We start from the raw sequence: 20,601 nt of genomic DNA on the forward strand, positions 1-20,601 counted from the left end.
GGAACAGGAGAATCGATGTTTCGGGCATAAGCCCTTCTTATGCCCGAAACGTCGATTCTCCTGTTCCCTGGATGCTGCCTGACCTGCTGCGCTTTTCCAGCAACACATTTTCAGCTCTGATCTCCAGCATCTGCAGACCTCACTTTATCCTTTCACTAAACCTTAAATGGAAATCAAAGTGGAAATTAATTCTTTCCTTCAGAATTTCCTTCAATAGTTTCCCTACCACAGAAGTGAGACTCACTGGTCTACAATTCCCTGGTTTATCTCCAACACCCATCTTAAAAAGTGCAACTATCTGCCAGTCTTCTGGCACCTCTCCTGTGGTCAGACAGGAATTAATATTTTAGTACAGAGTTCCTGTAATTTCCTCCATCGTCTCCTACAACAGTCTGAGTTGTAACTCATCCAGGCCTGGGGATTTGACCATTCTTAAGCCCACCAAAACCTTCAATGCCACCTCACTCCATATGTCAAACTACTCAACCTCGCAGTCTCTTCTCTCAGTTCGGAGTGCTTCCAAGATTTGTATCATCTCCAAACTTTGTAGTTCCCACTCCGTGTCAAAATTTAGATCATTATTGTATACAGAAGAACCTCGATTATCCAGCAAGATCGCAAGGTCCTGCTAATTGGCAAAACTGTGTTATCCAGCATTCAATTATCCAGAATTCGAATAACAGAATGAAATACTTCCCGCCCATGTCCTTCAGATAATCGAGGTTCCTCGGTAATGGGCGAAGCAAGGATTCCAAAATTGATAGTGGGGGACTTCATTATAAACTTTCTTCCAGCCTGAAAACAATATCTATTGACCATTATTCTCTGTTTACTATTACCAAGCCAATTTTGTATCTTTGCTACTGTCTGTTTGACTATAACTTTGCTCACAATTCTAGCATACAAGCATTGGCTCTGCCAAACTATGCCTGCTGTTACAGTGCAGCTGTGGTTTGTGTTTCAGACTCCTGACTTTGCTGATAGATTGCTCTACATGCGTTAACATGCTGGTGCAGTAAGCACGGAAATTTCTCAAGAACGTGTATAGGTGTAAGGATATTTTACTGTGAATGTAAAGAGCCTTAATGTGAGCACACCTGGAGAATTGTGCGCGCAGTTTTGGTCACCTTGCCTGAAAAATGCCATGTTTACCTTCGAGGGAGTGTACTGAAGGTTCACCAAACTAATTTCCGGAATGGAGGGATTGCCCTATGAAGAAAGATTAAGTAGACTTGGCCTGTGTACTTGAAGTTTCAAATATACAAAATTCTTGTGGTGCTTGACAGGGTAGATGTAGAAAGAATGTCTGCCTGATGAGAGGAAACCCACGCAGACACTGGGAGAATGTGCAAACTCCACACAGACTTTGCCTGAGGCAGGAATTGAACCTGGGACCCTGGTGCTGTGAGGCAGCAGTGCTATCCACTCAGCCACCGTGAGCTTTGATCCAGTTAAGTAGGAGCCTAAAACTTGGGGTCACCAGTGTTCTAGTACTAGCGGGCACTGTCTCAAAACAAGTTATAGGACAGTGACGTGAAATGTCTTCTTTCAGAGAGTGCTGAATGTTTGGAATTATCTGCCCTAGAGAGTTTTAGGGATTTAGTCATTGAGTAAATTCAAAGACTGTAATTGATCAGTTTCTGTGTGTTAAAAATATAAAATGATGTGGGGATAGTGCTGGAATATGAAATTGAAATGGAAGATCAACCATGATTTAACTGAAGGCCTGAATTGCTTACACCTCTTTTATAGAATTGTTCAAAAGCACAAGAACATGACTACTGGACACCACAGAGGCTGGAATATGTTATTCCACTCCCCCACCCCCAAAGGCCCGCATCACTAAAACAACAATTTGATTTAAATTCAGTGGAAACTTGTCAAATTTGATTGTATTATGATGCCTCTGTAATTTAGTTTTTTTTTTGTTTAAAAGTTTACCAAAATAATATTAGGAGGGAACTGCCTCACTTATGATTTGTAAATAGCATTCTTGCCTTTGCATCTGAATTCAAGACTCAATCCAAGCCTTTAATGCACAAATCGTGCTGCAGTGCATTATTTAGGAAGTAGTACATTTGTTGAAGAGACCATCTTCCCTCAAAGAATGTAAAGAAATAAACTGTTGGAATGGAACAAGGGAAATCTGAGACTGATTTAATCAATAAATGCTCTATCCAAGAGAAGCCCTATATCATTGTTCCTAAATCACCTATGAGCTTCTAGATTTCCTACAGTGTGAAAACAGGCCCTTCAGCCCAACAAGTCCACACCGACCCTCCAAAGAGTAACCCACCCAGACACATTTTCATCTGACTAATGCACCTAACACTATGGGCAATTTAACATGGGCACATCTTTGGAGTGTGGGAGGAAACCGGAGCACCCAGAGGAAACCCACGCAGACACTGGGAGAATGTGCAAACTCCACACAGACATTTGCCTGAGGCTGGAATTGAACCTGGGACTTTGGTGCTGTGAGGCAGCAGTGCTATCCACTCAGCCACCGTGCCGCCCATGAGCTTTGATCCAGTTAAGTAGGAGACTAAAACTTGGGTCACCAGAAAACAAAATGGAGAAACATTTTTTTTTTACCCAGAGAGAATAAAAGCAGAAAATGCTGGAGAAACTGAGCAGGCCCAGCAGCATCTATGGGATGAGAAACAGAGTTCACGTTTTGAATCTAATATAATTTTTCTTCAGTTCTGAGATGGATATCGACTCTAAGACATTCGTTTCATTTTTTTTATGAAAAATGTAAATACGGTGAGCTTTTCTGTTTTCAATATGCTGTAATTACTCCGCAAAGCTATCCTCACTTTTTTTGTCGAGTAGTGATTTGGGCCAAATTGCCATTTGAATCAAAACAACGGATGGTTTCTTAATTTGTCCTCAATGGATACTTAAAGCTAAATTAACTTGATCTTCAGTCTTTTAAAAAGATGGAACAGGAAGGAAAGGAAAAGCTTTTTTGATTCAGTGCAAGAATTAATGTAGGTTTTCTGTTTGTACCACTAGATGATCCCTCTTATCGCAGTATGATAGTTCGTTAAGACCTTGTCTAATTCATTATGAAATGGGGCTGATTTGCTCATTAGGATTTAATTGCAACATGATCTTTTCTAGCTTCCAGAAAAGCTGATTGATTCAGACTACATCTGGATTAAGCAGTGGAATTTTGGAGATGAAGACTCTGGGAGTGAAAATCCTGTGAAAAAGCTGACAGAATATTTGACAGTACTGCAACAAAAGGTGCATTTCTTTTTGTGTGTATGTTATACAAACTGACAATGCTCAGTGTTAAACTTTAACTGTACATCTTCCATCCCATCTTTATATTCCAAGCAGTTCTCTGAAGCTGATCTACAGTTCCACAAAGACAATCTCTTGAGTTTATAGATATATCAAATACGTAATGTAGTTGTTTCAAGTTACAATTGACTCTTGATTCTTGTATCATCTGAATATAAGTTATCTAAAATTTCTTCATGTTTTCATTACTAGCGTGCAAAATAGAAGCAGAAGTAGGCCATTCAGCCCTTCTACCCTGCTTTGCTTTTCAATAAGATCATGATCAATCTGTTTGTTTTGGGTTGCACATTCCCATTTATCTGTGATAGCCCCTGATTCTCTGGCTAATCGGAATCTATCCACCTGTCTCAAAAATAATCAATGACTCCACCTCCATTACCTTTAGAGGCAGAGAGTTCTAAAGTCACATAGCCCTCAGGGGGAAATTATTTCTCCTCATTTCTGCCCTGAAAAGGCAATCCCTAATTTGAAAAGTGCTTCCTGATTTTCTGCTATAATATTAGCAGGGGATTACCAGGAACTCTGTGAAATTGATCTTTTTAAGGTTTCTGCCAAAATTACAATGAGAGATCTTGAAAACTTCAATGGAAATTCTACCCCAATAAGTGGGACATAGCATAATGCTGCCATTAATATACAAAGTACAATAATATCAGCTACGGTATCAATATACACATGGCTGGAAATAATAAATTTCCTAAGTTTTCAGTGTGTAGCTTTCTAGTTCAAATGAAGGGTTACGGAGATTGTGCAAACATCCAAAAACAATTGCTGACAAAAAAAAAACTGCAGACAAGCAGGAGGCTGGAAGCAAAGACAGCAGCTGAGGAAGATCGTGTGGCTATAGTAGCGAGTTTGTTCAAAGACAGCAACAGAAGAACATCACATAGCTGTAGTAGCCATGTTGACTTCTCCATCTCCTGATACTGCCATGCTTGCTGTGCCTCTTGGTTGCTTAGCCTGCATAATGGGTGAGGCAGTGCTGAACTTGTGTTTCTCCCTGCAGCATAACTACCTCTTCCCCAGTATAAGCAGAGTTTCAGCATACGTTTGCTGGATTTTTCAGTCATGATGAACTAGAATGAAACATTAACTGTGAAGCCAGATATTTTTGCAGCCTATGTTTGTTTACAGAACATTGCCTTTCTTAACCATAAAGATAAATGGAATATTCAAATAAAAACTTTTATTCTTTGCAAAAATTGATGCATATACCTGTTGCCCAAGTAAGAATACAGCTCAGCAGTTGAGATGCAGTGGTGCCAACTGTTGAGAGGTAAAGAAATGTTTCTGGCTCGTTCTTAGGATTCACACACACTTTGCTTCTCTTGCACTGTTCAACTGTCACCCCTCTCTTTTTTCTTTTATTCACCCATTGTACATGGATGTTGCTGGCTGTGCCAATATTTTATTGCCCATCCCTAATTAGCCTTGAGAAGAATATCTGCCTTTTTGAACCACTGTTGTCCATGTGCTATTGATAAAACCACAATTCCCATTGTCGGGGAGAGAATTCCAGGATTTTGATCCAATGACACTGAAGGAATGACAAAAACTTTCCGAGTCAAGACAGTGATCAGCTTGGAGGGGAACTTGCAGGTGGTGGTTTTCCCACGTGTCCACTGCCCATGACCTCTGGAAATGGTTGTGTGTTTGGCAAATGTTATCTGAGGGTCTTTGAAGAATTTCTGCAGTCCATACTGTTGCTGAGGTCAGTATTGGAGTGACTGAACGTTTGTGGATGAGGTGGCAGTCAAGTGAGCTGTTTTGTCGTTGATGCTGTCAAGTTTCTTGCATGTTTTTGGAGCAAATGGGGAGTATTCTCTCTCTTTCTTCACTTGTGCCTTGTGGACAGTCTTTGGGGAGTCAGGACGTAAGTTACTTACTGCAGAATTCCTAGTCTCTCATGTGCTCCTGCAGCTACTACATATATATCAAATTCAGTTTCTGGTCAGTTTGTAATCCTCAAGATTTTGGTTGTGGAGAATTAAGTAATGTAACGCCAATGAATGTCATGGTGCAGGGATTAGATTTTCTCTTATAAGAGATGGTCATTGCCTGGTATTGTGTGGCCTTAATGTTACTTGCCAGTTTTAGTCCAAGCCTGGATATTGTCCAAATCTCGTCACTTTTGGACATGGACTTCTTCAGTTTCTGAGGAGTTGGACATGGTGCTGAACCTTATGCAATTATCAGCGAGCATTCCCACTTCTGACATTGTGATGGAGGAAAGGTCATTGATGAGCAGACAGGCAGGAGGCCAGAAGAACATAGCAAGTCAGACAGCATCAGGAGATGGAGAACTTGATGTTTCGGGTGTATCTCTTCAGCCTCCTGCCTGTCTACGTTGGATTCCAGCATCTGCAGTTTTTTTGTCTCTCATCAAGGTCATTGATGAAGCAGTTGAAGATGACTGGGTCTAGGACAGTACCCTGAGGAACTTCTACAGAGAAGTTATGGAGCGGAGATGACTGACTGCCAAAATCCAGAATTCCTGATATGCCAGATATTTAGTGGAGAATTTCCCTTCTGATTCCCATTGACTCCAGTTTTACTAAGACACCTTATACCACACTGTCAAATGCGATTTTGGTGGCAAGGGGCAATCGCACTCGTTTCACTTCTAGAATTCAGCTCTTTTATCCATGTTTGAACTAAGGCTGTAATGAGGTCAGAAGCTGAGTGGCCCTGGCAAAATCCAAACTGGGACTCACTGAGCAGGTCATTGCTGAGCAGTGCTGCTTGACAGAAATATTAGTGACGCCTTCCATAACTTTACTGATGACTGAGAGTAGACTTGACCAGGTTGGATTTGCCCTCCATTCTGTGTAGGGGACATACCTGGGTAATTTTTCGCATTGGTGTGTGAATGCCAGTGCTGTAGCTGTACTGGAACAGCTCAGCTCGGGATATGACCAGTTCCGGACGGCGGTTTGTCAGTACTGTTGCTGGAATATTGTTAGGGTCCATTCCCTTTGCAGTGTTCAGTACCACCAACCATTTCTGGATATCATGTGGAGTGAATCCAGTTGTCTGAAGGCTGTCATCCAGATGAGTTCAAAATGGATCATCCACTTAGGACATCTGACTGACGATTGTTGCAAATGCTTCGGCGTTATCTTTGCACAAATTTACCCAGCTCCCCCATTGTTGTGGATGAGGAAATTTGTGGACCTGCCTCGTCCACTGAGTTGTTTGATTGTCTGCCCCCCACCTCCGCGCCCCCCCCCCCCCCCCCCCCCCCCCCTCCCATGTCTGTCTATGAGACCATAAGACATAGGAGCGGAAGTAACGCCATTCGGCCCATCGAGTCCACTCCACCATTCAATCATGGCTGATGGGCATTTCAACTCCATTTACCCTGGCAGGACTGCAAAGCTTACTCCGATCTGTTAATTATTGGATTTCTTACCACTACATGTTACTTGCTGCTTATCTTGTTTGGCATGGAAGTAGTCCACTTTGTAGCATTACCAGGTTGACATACAACTTTTAATTAAGACTAGCGCTGTTCCTGGCATGCTCTCATGCACTCTTCTTTGAACCAGGGTTGATTTGTAATGGCAGAGTGTGGGATATGCCAAGCTAATTGGGTTGAAGTACGATTCTGCACCTCATGAACCCCCAGTCTTAGATTGCTAGATCTATTTGAAGTTTGCCCCATTTAGAATGATGCAAGGTGGGACTTTGTTTTCTCAAGGTCATTCTTACTGACACTGTCATGGACAGTTGCATCTTCAGCCGTTTGAGGTCGAGGTCAAGTATATTTTTCCATCTTGGTTCCCTCACCACCTGCCACAGAAACAGTCTTTTAGGACCGAACCAGCTTGATGAGTTGTGCTGCAGCCAATCCGCTTTTGTGGTGGACAATGACGTCCCCACCCAGAGTATGTCCTGGATCTTTATCACTTCTGCTTTCGCTCCAAGTGCTACTTAACATGGAGGAGTGCAGAGTCATCAGCTGAGGGAGGATGGTGTATGGTAATCTGCTCTTTGCCAATATTTAATCTCATGTCATGACACTTTTTATACCATGAGATATTCTGCCATGAAGGATATTAGGAACCAGATGGGTTTTGCTGACAAGCAGCGGTGGTTTCATATTCATTGTTAAATTCTTAATTCTGGATATTTATTTAATTCATATTCTTCCATCTGCCATGGTATGGTTTGAACTGAAGTTCACAGAAAATTGCCTGAGTTTTAAAATTAATAGTCAAGTGAAAATACCACAAGACCATTGCGTCCATGAGCACTGTTTATATTCTGCACCCTTACTTACCCACTCTCCTCTCTGCCTCCCTTGCACTTGATCCCTTGATCCCTTGACATTTAATGGTGTTACCATCACTGAATCACCCACTATCAACATTCTGGGTGTTACCATTGACCAGAAACTCAACTCGACCAGGCATATAAATATTATATCAGGGTACAAGTCAGAGGCTAGAAATACGGCACTGAGTAACTTACCTCCTGAGTACCCAAAACCTGCCCACAAGGACCAAGTCAGGAGTGTGATGGAATGCCCCCCATTTGCTTGGATGAGTGCAGCTCCAACAACACTTAAGAAGCTTGACACCATCTAAGATAAAGCAACCTGCTTGTTTGATCTCTCGTCCACAAGCATGCACTCCCTCCACCACCATTTCCAGATACACTGCAGAAATTCACCACAGATCCTGAGAAAGCACCTTATAAGCAGACTCCTGTTTAGAAGGACATGAGCGTTAGATGAATGAGGAAACCACCACTTTCAAGTTTCCCTCTCTGCTACTCGCCATCCTCACTTGGAAATACATTTCCATTCCTTCATTGTTGCTGCATCACAATCTTGGAATTAGGTCCCAAGTGGGCATTATGGTTCTACTTATACCATATTGTCTGCAGCAGTTCAAGGAAGCAACTCATTACTACCTTCTCAAGGGCAACTAAGGAATGGGCAATAAATGCTGGCCCAGCCAGTGATGCTCATGTTCCATGAATGAATAAAAAAAGAACCTGTTCCACTGTTGCTTCTTGCACTGTGAAGACATCAGCCTGATTCGAGTGACTCCTGTTTGCACAGCTCTCTGCCTCTCCCAGTGCTCCTTAGCTCCCACATTTACAGCTGATAGATTCATTAGTAAAGTCCTCACAAACATTCCTGAAAATTACAAATTTAAGTGAACTGCACTTCCAAAAAACCAGTGTAAAAACTGCTAAGATTCTGTAGGACTATCCCTATTAGGAAAAGTTAACCCTGTAAGTTAAAGTACTTTACATTATTAAATCCCTACATTGGTAAAATAATATTGAAACTTAGAAAATGAACTTGCTGCTTAGAATCGCACCTGCTCATTGTTGGTTGTGCTTCCTGAATTTTTCACCCTTGATTGTTGAAGATCTTTCCCCTTCCTGACTCGTTTCAGGAAAACTCCTGCTCCCTGATTCACCCTCTCGTTGTTTCCCTCTCTCAAACTAGCACTTCCGTGGAAGATGCAAATTCTAAACTCCAAGGTTATCAAGTTGCAGGCTTTGGTACAGAAAGCTGGGCCTGTTGTACACAATGTAAATTTTTTAATGCTCCCACTTCCTACCTCACTTCCCTGAACTCTTGCTAAGTACAAAAGGAGCAGTGTCAACAGTGATTTAAATATTCAACCAGCTGCAAGTAGAGAATAAAAAGGAAAAGAACTGTAGGTACTGGTAATCTGGAACAAAAGCAGAAATTGCTCAAAAATTTCAGCATCTGTGGAGAGAAATCAGAGTTAAACTGTCAGGTCCAGGGACCCTTTTTCAGACCTTTATTGAAATGGGGTCTGGGTTTGTGGACTCTCCTGTCAGAAAAGTTTATGGAGAGTCTCTATGCCCAGGCATCCTTACTCAACGGTTGCATGTTTAGCTTTGTTGTCTTTCTGTTCCTGCCCCAGTTCTTCACTTCAGGCTGGACTTGACCCATTATTAGCATTAGCAAGAATCAGTGAAGGATGTTATCTCATGGGGAATTGCAATGGACCCAGAGGACATGGAGACTCTTTTAACGCCAGATCTTTTTTTTTAATCTCTATGCGAATTTAAACAAAGAATTATGACATCTGATTATTTCCAATTTGCACAGATTGTTGAAATGGTGTAATATTTGGTTTTACACAATGAATGATGTGATTTTTATTTTCTGTCTCCTAGTGGATACAGATATGTGAAATAGATTCTGTGAAAGAACGTCGGGCTGTCTGTGAAGAGGTATTCACAAAGGACCAGGAAGAGTACAGGTTGTATGAAGCTATGAAAATTCTCATGTTGGCCAAGGCTATTGAACTCGACAATGTAAAAGTGCAAGAAAAGGAAATCCCTCTCTTCTGTTGGCTGCTATTTGCTCGTGATACTTCTACTGACCCTTATCAGTTCATGAAAAATCATTTGAATCATGTTGGTTTCACTGGTGGACTGGATCAAGTAAGTGATTGCAATATTAAAAATCTTGGAATAAGCTATCAGAATCTAGGCACAATGCTTCACCATGAGTCCAAAGTTGCCCCGTGTTCTGCAGATCACATGGGCACTTTTCTATGTATTTCTTTCATTTGTTACCTTATTTTTCATGACCTGTGCAGCTATGCAATATTAACTTGATTGTAGAATTTGCAAGGTGGAGTTGGCACAGTGACTTGGAATGGAATATTTCAACTCAGCCAGGTTAAAGACACTTGGCATCTCCTCTCCAAGGATCCTGATCAAAATTGCAATAGCCTCTAGTAAACAGTCATTCTTCAAGAACTACAGACCCTTTGCTACCAAGTGCTGTGATTTAAACAAATTGGAGCATTAACGTTTAAGTGGGTGTGAAAATTCACTGTTATAACCCACTTAAATATTAATGTTCCAATTTGTTTGAATCACAGCACTTAGTAACAAGGGGTCTGCAGTTCTTGAAGAATGACTGCTTACTAGAGGCTATTGAATCTGACTGTATGCAGGATTGAGTCCATGAAAATACGGTGCCCCATATCTTGAGAGCACAAAACCAAAAGAAAAACGAAAACTGTTTGAGGAAAAGCTTTGTCTTTCAAAGGGTTAATTTTGTTCTGAGTGACTGAAAAGGTTTGTTATGAAGCATAAGAGTCACTGAGATCTACAGCACGGGTGCTCCGGTTTCCTCCCACAGTCCAAAGATGTGCAGGTCAGGTGAATTGGCCATGCTAAATTGTCCGTAGTGTTAGGTAAAGGGGTAAATGTAGGGGAATGGGTGGGTTGCGCTTCGGCGGGTCGGTATGGACTTGTTGGGCCGAAGGGCCTGTTTCCCCACTGTAATGTAATCTAATCTAATCTAATTTAACCACCAGACTATTCTCACCCCATCTTCCAGCACTTGGCCGATAGCCTTGAATGCCTTTGCTTCACGAGTGCATGGCTCAATGCTACTTAGATGTTAGGAGTGTTTCTGCCTTGACCTCTCTTCCAGGCAGTGAGTTGCAGATTCCCACAACTTTCTGGGTGAAAATGTTTTTCCTTACATCACTTCTAAACTTTGCCACTTTCCTGAAATTTTTGCTCCCTAGTCCTTTCATCAAAGGAAAAAGTTTCTTCCTGTCTACTCTATGCCCCTCAAACATTTACACATCTCAATTGTGTCCCTTCTCAATCTTGAAACTTTATTGCTGGAACAGCACAGCAGGTCAGGCAGCATCCAGGGAACAGGAGATTCGACGTTTCGGGCACAGGCCCTTCTTCAGAAGGGCCTGTGCCCGAAACGTCGAATCTCCTGTTCCCTGGATGCTGCCTGACCTGCTGTGCTGTTCCAGCAATAAAGTTTCAACTTTGATCTCCAGCATCTGCAGACTCACTTTCTCTTCCCTTCTCAATCTACTCTGCTTTCAAGAAAACTCTAGTTGATCCAATCTCTCTTCATAACTGAAATTCTTCTGTTCAAGTAATATCCTGGTAATTCTTCTCTGCACCCTCTGCGTCCCTCCAATAGTATTGGCTCGAGAATTGCATTTAGTACTCTAGCTGTGGCCTAAGCAGTGTTCTAGCTTAACCTCCCTGCTCTTAAACTCTATGCTTCAACTAATAAAGATGGGTATACCACATGCCTCTTATCACCTTGTCCACCTGTCCTGTTACATTAAGGGACTGCTGTACGTGCACACCAAGATCCCTCTGATATTTGGTGCTTCCCAGGATCCTATCGTTCATCATGTCCTGCCCAAGTGTCTCATGTTCATCCAGATTGAATTCCATTTGCCCCTGATGAACCCTTTTACCCAGTCTGCCTATATCCTTCTGTAATCTAAGACTATCCTCCAAACTGTTTACCACTCAAATTTATATATCATTTCTGAACTTACTGAGCAGCTACTGTTCAAGTACAAAGCAGCAAGAATGCAATGTTTAAGAGTCACAAGGCTACACGGACGAGTCTGAAATTGACGAGGAACCATTCCTTGAAAGCAAAAGAGAAATTGACTAAATCAATAACCTAGGTGCTGACAGTTGCCATTAACAATAATATGGAGTCTGGGTTGGACGAGAGAGATCACCCCCTGCCGTATTACCACTGAAGCATGAGTCACAGAAGATGATTACCAGCAGGAAAGATGATGGTATGCTGGAAATGTCACAGGGCTAGTAATCCAAAGGTCCATTCTAATGCTTGAGGGACAGGGCTTCAAATTGCACCATAGCAACTGGTGGAATTTAACTTTAAAACATCTGGAATTGAAAAGTATTCAGCTCCATGACAAGTCAGGGGTGTGTTGGAATACTGTTTGCTTACCTGGATGAGTGCATCTCCTCCAGCACTCAAGAAGTCTGATATCCTCCAGGCCAAAGCAGCACTCTATCAGTGACACCTTATTCACATTCACTCTGAATTAGTGATGCACAGTGACAACAGTTATTATACAAAATACACTGAAGAACTCAGCAAGAATCCTTTGAATGCACCTTCCAATTCCATTATCTCTATCATCCATCTCTCTTAAGGGCAACAGACAGACGGGGATACCCCCACATGCATGTTCTCCTCCAAGCTGGACCCCATCCAAAATTGAAACTCACTTGTTCATTCACTGTCCCCGCATCAGACATCCTCGAACTGTGTTAGGGCCTCAATTAATCACAATATTTATTAGTGACTTGGATAATGGCATGGGAACTCAAATCCAAATTTTCTAGTGAGACAGTTATGTGGCATTATAGGCATATTGTGGATGATAGCATAAAATTATAAAGGGATATTGATTGACTAGTGAATGAGCAAAACTGTGGCAGGTGGAGTTCAGTATAAGTAAGAGTAAGGTTATTTATTTTGGACCAAAAAAGGATAGATGAGTATATTTTATAAATGGTATAAAGTTAAATACAGTAGGCTTCCAAAGAGACTTGGGTGTTCAGATTCTTAATGGCATGAACAGGTACAGAAGATAACCACAAAAGCTAATGGAGTGCTAGCCTTTGATGTCTTTGTACTTCAGTCCTCTAAATACAATGTGATGCTGCAGTTATACCGCATTGAAGTACTGTGAACAGATTTGGGCACCATACATTCGGAGGGATGTTTTGCCCTGGAAGGAGTACAGTGTAGGCTTACCTGGACTCCAGGGTTAAGTTACGGGAGAGATTATACAAATTAGGCCTGTTTTCTCTAGAATCTAGAAGATTTAAGGGGTGATCTGATTGAAGTCTTCAAGATATCAATTGGAAAAGACAGGGTAGATAAAGAAAAACTATTTCCAATCGTTGGGGATTCTCAAACTAGGAGGGTATTTTCTGAGAATTAGGCCTAGGCCATTCAGGAGAAATGTTCAGAAGCACTTCTATACGCAAAGGGTGGGATGTTTGGAAGGTTCTTCCACAGACTACAGTAGATGCTGGATCAGTTGTTGATTTTAAACCTGACATTGCTTAAAAACATTATCTAAGGTAGTAAGGAATGTGGGCCATAGGCAGGGATATGAAGGTAGACCTTCAAATCAGTTGAATGGTGGAACACCTTGAGGTGCTGAATGGCCGCCTCCTTTTCCCATGTTCCCAACTCCCTCTGTTTACAATGCTGTGAGTGTACCTACAGCGCGTGGATTTTAGCAGTTCAAGAAAACTACTTACCACCAAGGACGGTTGAAGATAGACAACAACTGCTGACCTAGCCTGTGATGTCCACGTCCTCTGAGGGATTAAGCTAAAACCTAGAAGACTTTTCTCCACGAAGTTCTCGGAGGCTATTCTGTAGGTCCGTAACAGTCAGAAAGGAAGAGCAGATATGTAGGCAAATTTCAGAAAAGTGAAAATGTAAAACAGTGATAGAGGAGGTTTTCAACATCCCCAACATTTAACTGGGGTAGTCATAGAGTGAAAGGTTCAGAGCGGGTGATATTCTTAAAATGTATCCAGGAGAGTTTTTTAAGCCAGTAAGTAGAAGGCCTACAAATGAGAGTGCAGACCTTAATAATAGGCAATGAAACCAGGCAAGTGGTTGAAGTATCAGTGGAGGAACATTATTATAATGGAAAAGGTCTACATTCAAAGTTCTAAACTGGGAGAAGGACAACTTTAATGTGATTTGGTCAGACTGAACTGAGAACATTTACTTTTGGGGCAATGTGCATCAGAGCTATGGCACACATTCAGGAAAGAAATCGGGAGAGTCCAGGGCCAGCATGTGCCAATAAAGATGAAGATTGGGGCCAATAAATACATTGAACCCTGGATATCGAAGGATATACAGAATTGGATGAAGAGAAAAAAGAAGGCTTGTGGCAGATATTGAAGGCTCAAAAAGTAGAATCCCTGGAGGAGTTTAGAATGTGCAAGGGAAAATTTAAAAAGGGAATTTGAAGAACAAAAAGGGGTCATAAAAGGATAATGGCAGTAAAACTAAGAAAAATGCTTAGTTATTTTGCAAGTATATTAAAGATAAAAGGATAACTAGGGAAAGAGTTGTTAAGGGCCATGGTGGTAATTTGGGTGTGGAACCAGAGGACATTACATAGGGTTTTAAATGAATAATTTGTGTCTGTGTTCACTCGTGAGAGGGATGATGTGGGTATAGAAATCAGGGATTTCTATGTTCTATGCTTAAATAAATTAGCATTGTGACAATGGAGATTGAGTAGTCTGGCAGGTTTAAAAGTAAATAAATCTTCAGGACCAGATGAAATACATCCCAGGAAGCAAGGGAGGAATTTTCAATTCCTCTCTGGCCACGGGAGAGGTGCCAATGGACTGGAAGACTGTTATTCAAGAACGGAGCAAGGGATAAAACAGGAAACTGCAGGCCAATCAGTCTAACCTCAGTGATGGGGAAGCTACTGGAAGCAATTCTGAGGGACAAAGTTAATCAATTAGGGAGGTAGAAATTAATCAAAAACAGAATAACAGTACTCTCCTGATTTCTTTCCTGAATGTGTGCCATAGCTCTGATGCACATTGCCTCAAAAGTAAATGTTCTCAATTCAGTCTGACCAAATCACATTAAAGTTGTCCTTCTCCCAGTTTAGAACTTTGAATGTAGACCTTTTCCATTATAATAATGTTCCTCCACTGATACTTCAACCACTTGCCTGGTTTCATTGCCTATTATTTGGGTGGTACAGTAGTTAGCACTGCTGCCTCACAACGCCAGAGACCCGGGTTCAATTCCCGCCTCAGGTGACTGACTGACTGTGTGGAGTTTGCACATTCTCCCCGTGTCTGCATGGGTTTCCTCCGGGTGCTCCGGTTTCCTCCCACAGTCCAAAGATGTGCAGGTCAGGTGAATTGACCATGCTAAATTGTCCGTAGTGTTAGGTAAGGGGTAAATGTAGGGTTATGGGTGGGTTGTGCTTCGGCGGGTCGGTGTGGACTTGTTGGGCCGAAGGGCCTGTTTCCACACTGTAAAGTAATCTAGTCAGCATTGTTTTAAGGGGAGGTCATGTCTGACCAACCTGATTAAATTTTTCAAAGAGGGGACCAGGTGTGTAGATGAGGGCAATGCATTTGACACGGTCTACTTAAATTTCAGGTAAAGCTTTTGACAAGGTCATTCATGGGACTGATAATAAAGGTAAACCTAAAAGATTAAAATATGTGAGATCCACGGTGTCTTAGCTGCTTGGATTCAGAATTGGCTTGCCCATAGAAGGCAGAGGGTAGTGGTGGAAGGTTGTTTTTTTCAGGTTGGAGATCAGTGACTAGTCGTGTTCTGCAGGGATCTGTACTGCAATCTCTGCTGTTTGTGATACACATAAATGACTTGGATGAAAATGTAGATGTTAGTAAGTTTGCAGATGATGCAAAGTTCAGTGGAGTTGTGGATAGTGTAGAAGGTTCTTAAAGGATGTAGCAGGATATGGACCAGTTGTAGATATGGATGGAGAAATGGCAGATAGTGTTTAATTTGGGAACATGTGAGGTGCTGCACTTTGCGAGATAAAAACGTTAAGGAAAAGTACACCGTTAATGGCAGAACCCTGAACAGCATTGATGTCAGAGGGATTTTGGGGTTGAAGTCTGTAGCTCCTTGAAAGTGTCCACGCAAGTAGATAGGGTGTTAAAGAAGGCTTATGGCAAGCTTGCCTTTATTGGTCAGGGAATTGAGTGCAAGAGCTGGGATGTTTGCACCTTTATAAGACTTTGGTTAGGCCACGCTTAAAGTACTGCATTCAGTTCTGGTCACCACATTACAGGCAAAATGTGTAGGCTTTGGAGAGGGTGCAGACGAGGTTTACCAGGATGCTGCCTGGATTAGAGAGTATGAACCATAAAGAGAGGCTAGATAAACTGAGATGGTTTTCCCTGGAGTGCAGGCTGAAGGGAGACTTGATGGAATTCTGTAAAATTCTGAGATGTGTGGTTAGGGTTGATGGTTAGAATCTTTTTCCCAGTGTTGAAATGTGTAAAACTAGCGGGCATGCATTTAAGACGAGAGGGGGAATGTTCAAAGGAGATGTGAGGGGCAAGTGTTTTTTTACACAGTGGTGGGAGTGTGAAATGTACTGCCCACAGCATGGTGGTGGAGGCAGATACAATAGGGGCGTTTTAAGAAACTTTTAGATAAGCCCATGAATGTGCAAGTAGTAGAGGTATATGGACCAAGAAGGGATCAGTTTAATTTGGCATCGTGTTCAGCACAACATCGTGGGCCGAAGGGCCTATTCCTGTCTGTTAGGCGCTATGTAAGTTCCTGGGGGATCCAAGGAAATTTGACTAATTGAGTGGCAGGAAGCAGAGGGTGATAGCAGAAGCAGGATGTCTGTTTCCAGACTGGTGGGTGTTGGGGCCCTTGCTGTTTATGATATGTTAGACTTGAATGTGGAAGGGCTGATCAGAAAGTTTGCAAATGATATGAAAATTGGTAAGGTGATAAATGGTAAGATTAGCCTTAGATTACAAGATGATGGAAATGTGATGGTCAGATGAGTTGATCAGTCTGGATAAATGTGAGATTGTGCACTTGGACAGGACACACAAGGCAAGGGAGTACATGATGAATAGTAGGATCCTGGGACACATTGAGGACTCTGCAAGACCTTGATGTGCATGTGCACTTGTACCTTTAAGGTAGGGAGAGATAGACAAATGTGTTCAGCAGGAATTATGGATACTTGCCTTTATTGCCCAATCTATCTATCTCTCCCTACCTTAAGGTACAAGTGCACATTAGCCAAGGTTTAAGAGCAGGGAGGTGATGCTGGAACAGTATAAAATGTTGGTTAGGCCTTATTAGGGTGGCATAAACCCTCCCAACATTTAATAAATATTTAATGTCAATTTGTAATGCCAACACATATAAGGCTTTGGTCCAAGTGCTGGAAAATAGGATTAGAATAGTTAGGTTATTTTTGACCAGTGCAGACTCTACGGGCTAATGGGTATTTTTCTGTGTTGGGTATGGAGGTGGTATAAACAAGTTCAGGGATTATGGGAATTTCTGATTTGGTACAGTATGAGGGCTGCTTGTATTAGGTGTTGATGACACCATTGAGTTACTTTAACTTTGTGGGAAGTAACTAATGGAGGGTTGATTAAATCCACAGGGCAGCACAGCTAGGAGATTACTGTCCAGATATTCCTGAAAACTGTGGATACAGTTTGATTACACCATTAAATTCTCAGAAATTATAGAATAGGCAAATTCCCCCATTATTTAGATTGTCTCAAAATTCTCTGGAACATTTTTCCTTTGTGACCAGTTAACTGTAAGCATCTCTGCTTGCTCGCAACTTCCTTTTCTCTCTATCTCTTCCTCAACACCACCCAAACTATTAAAGTCAAAGGAGACATGATTTTGGTAGTTTTTTTTTAGTTTAAAAAGGCAGTTTGGTGAATTTATCCCTGATGAGGCTTAAGTTTTGCAAGAAAATTTGGAGTTAATGTAGATTGCAGGTCAAAAATCCTACCAAATTGAAATTAGTTTGGAAAAACATTTTATGTGCATTTTCAAGGTGTTAAGTAGAAAATGGCTGTCGCTTGTACTGTTTATATCACATTAACCTCTTAATCTCCTCCAAGATTTACGTTTCCCCAGCTTCCAATGCCTCATCATCACCATGGACATCCAGTCCCTGTACACATCGATCCACCACGATGAAGGACTCTAACCATGCTGTTCCAACCAGTACCCTTCCACTCACACACCCTCATCTGCCTGGCTGAACTGGTCTTCACCCTCAACAACTTCTCCTTCCAATCCTTCCACTTCCTCCAAACCAGAGGGGTAGCCATAGGCACCCGCATGGGACCCAGCTATACCTGCCTGTTTGTCAGATACATGGAACAGTCACTCTTCAGCAGTTACACCAATACCACCCCCCATCTGTTCCTCCGCAACATCAATGACTGCATCGGCGCCAGCTCGTGCTCCCACAAGAAGGTTGAACAGTTCATCAACTTCACCATCACCTTTCACCCCGACCTCCAAATTCACCCTGGATCATCTCAGATACCTCCTTCCCCTTCCTGGACCTGGATATCTCTATCTCCATAACCACACACATCTACTACAAGCCCACCGACACTCACAGCTACCTAGACTACACCTCCTCCTAACCTACCCCCTGTAAAATGTCATCCTTTATTCCCAATTCGTCCTCTTCCGCCGCATCTGTTCCCAGGATGATCAGTTCCACCTTCGAAAATCCCAGATGGCCTGCTCCTTCCAAGGTCGCAACTTCCCTTCTTACGTGGTCACGATGCCCTCCAGCACATCATCTCTACTTCATGCACCACTGCCCTTGAACGCCACCCATCCCAATGCAACAAGGACAGAACCGCCCACCCCCCAGTCCTCACCTTCTATCCCACCAACCTCTGTATACATCACGTCATCCTCTGTCACTTCCGCCACCTACAAATAGACCTCACCACCAGATATATTTCCCTCCCCACCCCTATCAGCGTTCCGAAAAGACCATTCCCTCCGCGACTCCCTCGTCAGGTCCACACCCAGACACTGCACCTTTCCCTGCCACCGCAGGAAGTGCAAAACCTACGCCCACACTCCTCTCACCTCCATCCAAGGCCCCAAAGGATCCTTCCACATCTGTACCTCCACCAAAGTCATCTACTGTATCCATTGCATCTGATGTGGTCTCCTCTACATCAGGGAGACAGGACGCCTTCTTGCAGATTGTTTCAGAGAACATCTCTGGGACACCCACATCCACCAACCCCACCACCCCGTGGCTGAACACTTCAACTCCCCCTCCCACTCCGCTAAGGACATGCAGGTCCTGGATCTCCTCCATCACCAAACCCTAACCACCCAACGCCTGGAGGAAGAATGTCCCATATTCCACCTTGGGACCCTCCTATCCCAGCCCTGCCCTCACCTTCATCCACCTATCACATTCCCAGCTACCTTTCCCCAAACCCACCCCCCTCCCATTGATCTCTGGGCCCCCTGGATCACAAGCCTCATTGCTTGTGATGAAGGGCTTATGCCCGAAACATCAATTCATCTGCTCCTCAGATGCTACCTGACCTGCTGTGCTTTTCCAGCACCACACTCTCGACTCTGATCTTCAGCATCTGCAGTCCTCACTTTCTCCTCCCTTTTATATCACATAAAGTCAAAATACAGTTGTGCAATACCGGAGGACTGGTTCACAGTACAAAACATCAGGTTGCTGATCTATCAGATCACTTGGGCACTTGAATGCTCGCAAAGCAAGCACAACATCAGTTGGAATGACCATATATTGTGAGTGAAAAAAACGTAGAGAACCTTCCAAAAAAACCTTTGCTTAAGCAAACCACTAATGTCACACACAACCAAGTTCATTGGACTTTGACATGTACCAACTCAACAAGGAGAGTTAAGGCTTTGAAAATTAAGCTATTGATTGGCTGTGTGATTGTGTATATTCCAAAGCATTGAACAAATTCATTTAATGGCGATATAATCTCTTTTTTTTTTAGGTTGAAATGTTTCTTCTGGGATACTCCCTACAATTAACTATCCGAGTTTTCAGGCTATACAAATTTGGAACTGATGAGTTTGTCACTTTCTATCCTGATGATCATCAAGAGGACTGGCCGATGGTTACACTAATAACTGAGGATGACAGACATTATAATGTACCTGTGGAGGGTGCTCAAGTGACACATATATAAGATGAATTTCATTGCACTGTTATTCCTTAATCTAGAAATAAATTGTTACACTTTTCAGTTGATCTGAGATTGCTGCTTTTTAACCTCTTAATTGTAGGAGTAGAAACTGCAGTAGAACATGCACAAACTGGAAAATGTATGGCTCAAAGTTTAAGAAATAAGCCTCTAAGTAAGTGGGGATTAGCTGTCTGAACCTGTCAGCTGGAGGAGCAAGCTAAATAAATTTAAAATGGTGGTTTGTTGTTATGCACTTTTTGTTTTCCATTTTCCATTTTGTAAGATGATTGACTGACTAAATCTATGCAGAAGTCAGAAACTGCCTTTTTAAGTGTTTCTTGGGTATGGTGTAAATAAACATCAGTGATCAAATACAACAATTGTGATGCGTAATGATTTAATTTTTAAACATTTTTATACCTACAGCTGATAGACTGAAGATTTTTCCTTTTTTGTTCTACAAAAGACTTCTGTATCATATCAAAGTAAAACAGTTTGCTAAATTCAATTATTAAAGGTTCCAACATCAATTCACAGCCATGAAGTTTTGTTGGTAATTTCCCATTATTTTAATTTTCTTTTCAATCCTATCTGAGTAAATCTTTGAACATTTTTACTGTTTACCCACTCAGCTGAGATGTCTACCAGTTCTGTTCACTGTAATTTGCTGACACGGAGTCATCAGATTTCTCCATTTGCAATGAATTGACTGAATCC

General features: G+C 42.1%; 1 protein-coding gene across 14 annotated transcripts in view; it reads left to right on the forward strand.

Annotated features, from left to right (window-relative positions):
- Positions 1–20,264, forward strand: part of LOC122549739 (uncharacterized) — a 68,725-nt gene extending 48,461 nt beyond the window's left edge. For all 14 annotated transcript variants that reach the window (XM_043689662.2, XM_043689668.2, XM_043689667.2 and 11 more), the window contains 3 exons: positions 3,127–3,252; positions 9,481–9,750; positions 19,693–20,264. In XM_043689662.2, coding sequence (XP_043545597.2) covers positions 3,127–3,252; positions 9,481–9,750; positions 19,693–19,887 — 591 coding nt within the window. In that variant the 3' untranslated portion in view covers positions 19,888–20,264. The remainder of the gene's footprint in view (positions 1–3,126; positions 3,253–9,480; positions 9,751–19,692) is intronic.
- The last annotated feature ends 337 nt before the right edge of the window (positions 20,265–20,601 follow it).

Source organism: Chiloscyllium plagiosum, unplaced genomic scaffold (assembly GCF_037043375.1).
Source record: "Chiloscyllium plagiosum isolate Xiang-an unplaced genomic scaffold, Cpla_swu_hap1 HiC_scaffold_5, whole genome shotgun sequence".
NCBI classification, from domain to species: Eukaryota; Metazoa; Chordata; class Chondrichthyes; order Orectolobiformes; family Hemiscylliidae; genus Chiloscyllium; species Chiloscyllium plagiosum.